Source organism: Cyprinodon variegatus, unplaced genomic scaffold, assembly GCF_000732505.1.
Source record: "Cyprinodon variegatus isolate N-32 unplaced genomic scaffold, C_variegatus-1.0 Scaffold142, whole genome shotgun sequence".
NCBI lineage: Eukaryota > Metazoa > Chordata > Actinopteri > Cyprinodontiformes > Cyprinodontidae > Cyprinodon > Cyprinodon variegatus.
Window position 1 is genome coordinate 26,268 of NW_015150595.1, and position 3,877 is coordinate 30,144.

The 3,877-nt window shown below is 49.5% G+C and overlaps 1 protein-coding gene across 1 annotated transcript in view; it reads right to left on the reverse strand.

Annotated features, from left to right (window-relative positions):
* Positions 1-6: 6 nt before the first annotated feature.
* LOC107086074 (spindle assembly abnormal protein 6 homolog) overlaps positions 7-3,877 on the reverse strand; it is an 11,787-nt gene continuing 7,916 nt past the window's right edge. The window contains exons 3-5 of the mRNA XM_015376818.1: positions 3,442-3,523; positions 1,252-1,361; positions 7-1,171 (exon numbers count right to left, since the gene is read on the reverse strand). Of these exons, the coding sequence (XP_015232304.1) occupies positions 1,085-1,171; positions 1,252-1,361; positions 3,442-3,523 (279 nt within the window). The 3' untranslated portion in view covers positions 7-1,084. The remainder of the gene's footprint in view (positions 1,172-1,251; positions 1,362-3,441; positions 3,524-3,877) is intronic.

Here is a 3,877-nt window from a genome sequence, read left to right on the forward strand (position 1 = left end):
CTAAAGGCCCAGATACTAGCATCACCAACGCTAAAGGCCCAGATACTAGCATCACCAACGCTAAAGGCCCAGATACTAGCATCACCAACGCTAAAGGCCCAGATACTAGCATCACCAACGCTACAGGCCTGGATACTAGCATCACCAACGCTACAGGCCCGGATACTAGCATCACCAACGCTAAAGGCCCAGATACTATCATCACCAACGCTACAGGCCCGGATACTAGCATCACCAACGCTACAGGCCCGGATACTAGCATCACCAACCCTACAGGCCCGGATACTAGCATCACCAACGCTACAGGCCCGGATACTAGCATCATCACCAACGCTAAAGGCCCAGATACTAGCTTCACCAACGCTACAGGCTAACATACTAGCCTCCCTGCTAACAGTCAGCAGTGCTGAGACGCCATGACAGGAGGAGGAGTCTGTCATGGTTTCCAGTCCTCCAGATGCAGGCAGAACAAAGATCATGATCTGATGCTTGCAGAGGAAGTCCATCCGTCTGGGAGAAAACGTCCAAACTGCTCATGAAGGGTTTGATCTTCTGTTTCATCATCTGAGGCGGAGCTGCTGCTGCTCAGACATTCAGGTCCCTGAAGGCAACGTCAGGAAAACATGAAGCTAGAAGATGTTTGGTCGGCATCATGGACACGTTTCATCCTCAGTCCAGTTTAGGGACCCAGAGCTCCATCCCATCATCCGTCCCTCGATGGCGGCCCTCTGGTCGCCAACAGCAGCTTTATTTCCCAAGGACACCAAGACTGGAACAGAGCTGCAGGTCTTCCAGTCAGACGGTGGATCCAGTTTCAGCCGGACATGCATGGCTTTAACCCAAGAGGACTGAACCATCTGAGGTTCCAATCACTGGATGACAAACAGCAGGATCCAGATAACCTGGATCAGCCACTCTTCTTGTTCTTCCTGTGGATTTAAGGGTGGGCAGAATCCCCTGGTCCTGACAGGCATGGAGGATCAGTGCTAAACATTAACTTTATTCCTGTTCCTCATTACTGGCAGACAGCTGATGCAGCATCATGTGTTCATAGTAACGGAATACATGGCGTTGATTCAGAAACTCACAGCTGTCTGCTGACAGTGGGCCCGGCGCCGCGCTCAGTGGGAGAGACGTCTGTGGTTTTACCAGGCGGAGGATAAAACTGGGCCTGAAAGAAGCAGTCAGACTACAGATGGAGAGAAACAAAGACAGACGGCCTCTGCTGGATGGGCTGAAGATCATTCCTACCCGGATTCCTGTTAATGCGGAGAATCCAGAGTGAGCGTCGGACGCCTCAGCAGACGCCATCTTTCTGGTCAGCTCGGCCTCATTGAGCTGCTTGTTCAGCCAGTTGATGACTGGAAAACAGTAAATGTGGGAGATTAAGGGTCAGATCAGGATCAGGTCCATGTTTCTCCATTTCCCTTAGTGTTGCACCGATACCGATGGCCGATACCGATGGCCGATACCGATGGCCGATACCGGTGGCCGATACCGATGGCCGATACCGATGGCCGATACCGATGGCCGATACCGGTGGCCGATACCGATGGCCGATACCGATGGCCGATACCGGTGGCCGATACCGGTGGCCGATACCGATGGCCGATACCGATGGCCGGTACGATGGCCGATACCGATGGCCGATACCGATGGCCGATACCGATGGCCGATACCGGTGGCCGATACCGATGGCCGATACCGATGGCCGGTACGATGGCCGATACCGATGGCCGATACCGATGGCCGATACCGATGGCCGGTACGATGGCCGATACCGATGGCCGATACCGATGGCCGATACCGATGGCCGATACCGGTGGCCGATACCGATGGCCGATACCGATGGCCGATACCGATGGCCGATACCGGTGGCCGATACCGATGGCCGATACCGATGGCCGATACGATGGCCGATACCGGGGCCCCGATCCAGCACTGAAAGGGTGGTATCGGTACCGGCCCATACTGCACAGCCAGGTAAATGGCTTCGGTGAAACACTAACTTCCGTGCTCCAAATCCTTTAAAAAAACTCGGCCTGTTGGCTTCAACCAAGCTTTGCTTTCAGATTCGGTGAAATGATGCGAAGAAGAGGCCATTTTGATTTCCCTCTGCACTGACTCTAGATGTTTGACTCCAGACTTTCATTGATTTGATGACCTTTTTCCCACAGAACACTGAGGCAGGATTTTACCATCGTGTGATAGAGATCACTACGACACATAGACCTGTTTCTAGATGCAACCTTCTGTGGCAGCAGATCGACTTTAAAGGCTGCAGTGAGGAAGAATCTCTTGTTTAATGAAATGCTTCCTAAATACTGAGTCTCTGTCAAATTCAGATCATATCGCTACTCGATCCTTAAAGATTTTCCACTGATGTCAGACGTTGGTTTGATGCAAAGGCTTAAAGTCCCTCTGGAAACCAGCAGGGTGCTGATTTCAGCAGCTTTGCAGGCTTTGCTCCTGTACCTCCACCACTAATCAGCAGACCCTATTTTTCTTTGTAAAGGTTATTTACAAAAACTGTGTCTGAGTTAACCTCCAGTTTAACAAATGTCACTGCATGCAGTCGCTATAGCATCTAATAGGGCTGGGTGATATGACCTCACAGTAATATCAGGATAAACTGGGCAGTTTAACCTCCATAAACGCTCCTCTATCAGAAATAAAGCCCAGTGCAGGAAAGGCAGCTGATCTATTTATAATCTAGTTATTGAATTAATCACGTTACATATTACTTTCTATTCAATATTAAATTCTTGAAGCCATTCACGTTTAAACATTCATCAGTGTCTGACTGAACAGGAGGAAATCGCTTTAGCTGACCTTTGACCTCCACAGCGCTGCAGGAGGCTGGATGTGTTACTCTGGTTATTCCCCACAGTCTGCAGACTAACTTTGCATTTCCTGTTCCTTTGATCAACATCTATGGCGTCATGTTGGTTCCACTGATCTGAGCGTGCGGCGGGAAAAACGGGGATCGTTTAAACTCGCACACCTTCCCTATAAACCGCTCTGCTGCGCGCTCAACTCTGACATCACGCTGTCAGCTTCATCTCTGCTCTCGCTCGGCTCCACAGGAGGATCTGATGTCATTTCCTTTACAGCCGTGTTAGCGGCGTGTTCGCTGAGCTCATCCTCCATTCTCTTTGTTTACCCTTCTGATTGGATGGATGGAGTCACATGATCAGACCAGCGCTGCTGTGTGTTAAAGGGGAATAAAAGACCAGCCTCCAGCACAAGCAGGAAAAACAGCAGAATTCAGTTGATCCATTTAATGGGAAAACTGTTGCTGGTTATCGTAGGGAATGACGGTAAAAATCTGCTTAATCTCCCAGCCCTAGTATCTAATGAGCAAATATAAAAGGGAATTAATGTTTGTGGTTAAACTTTAATATGCCTTGCTCGATAAGCGCAGAAGAAGCTACTCCTCACCATTTTCGTTGGTTTTTAATACTTCTTTGCTTTCATTCAGCTTCTGAACCGTCACCTCCAACTGCTCCTTCAGTTGTTTGATCTGCAAAACAAGAAAACAGACAAACAGTTCAGTATCTCTTGTGTTAATGTTTACATTTCATGTGCTTGTTGAATCATTGTGTGTCTGTGGATCACATCTGACTTTGTGAATATTTAGACTCTACCTTTCTGATACATCAAGACAGTCAGGTTATCCAGAGCTATCGCTATAGCTACGCTGCTATGGGCTAAAGCCTCATTTCCCGGCTAGCACCGCGCTAGCACGGTTCCTCGCCTCCTAGTGGCATGCCTGGCTGTGTGTTTCCTGGACGGGGCCGCCTGTGGAGCTGGTTGACAGTTGCCTTTTGTATCTATGCTTCTTTTTCTATGTCTGCTTCTGTCAGGGGCAGAGCCA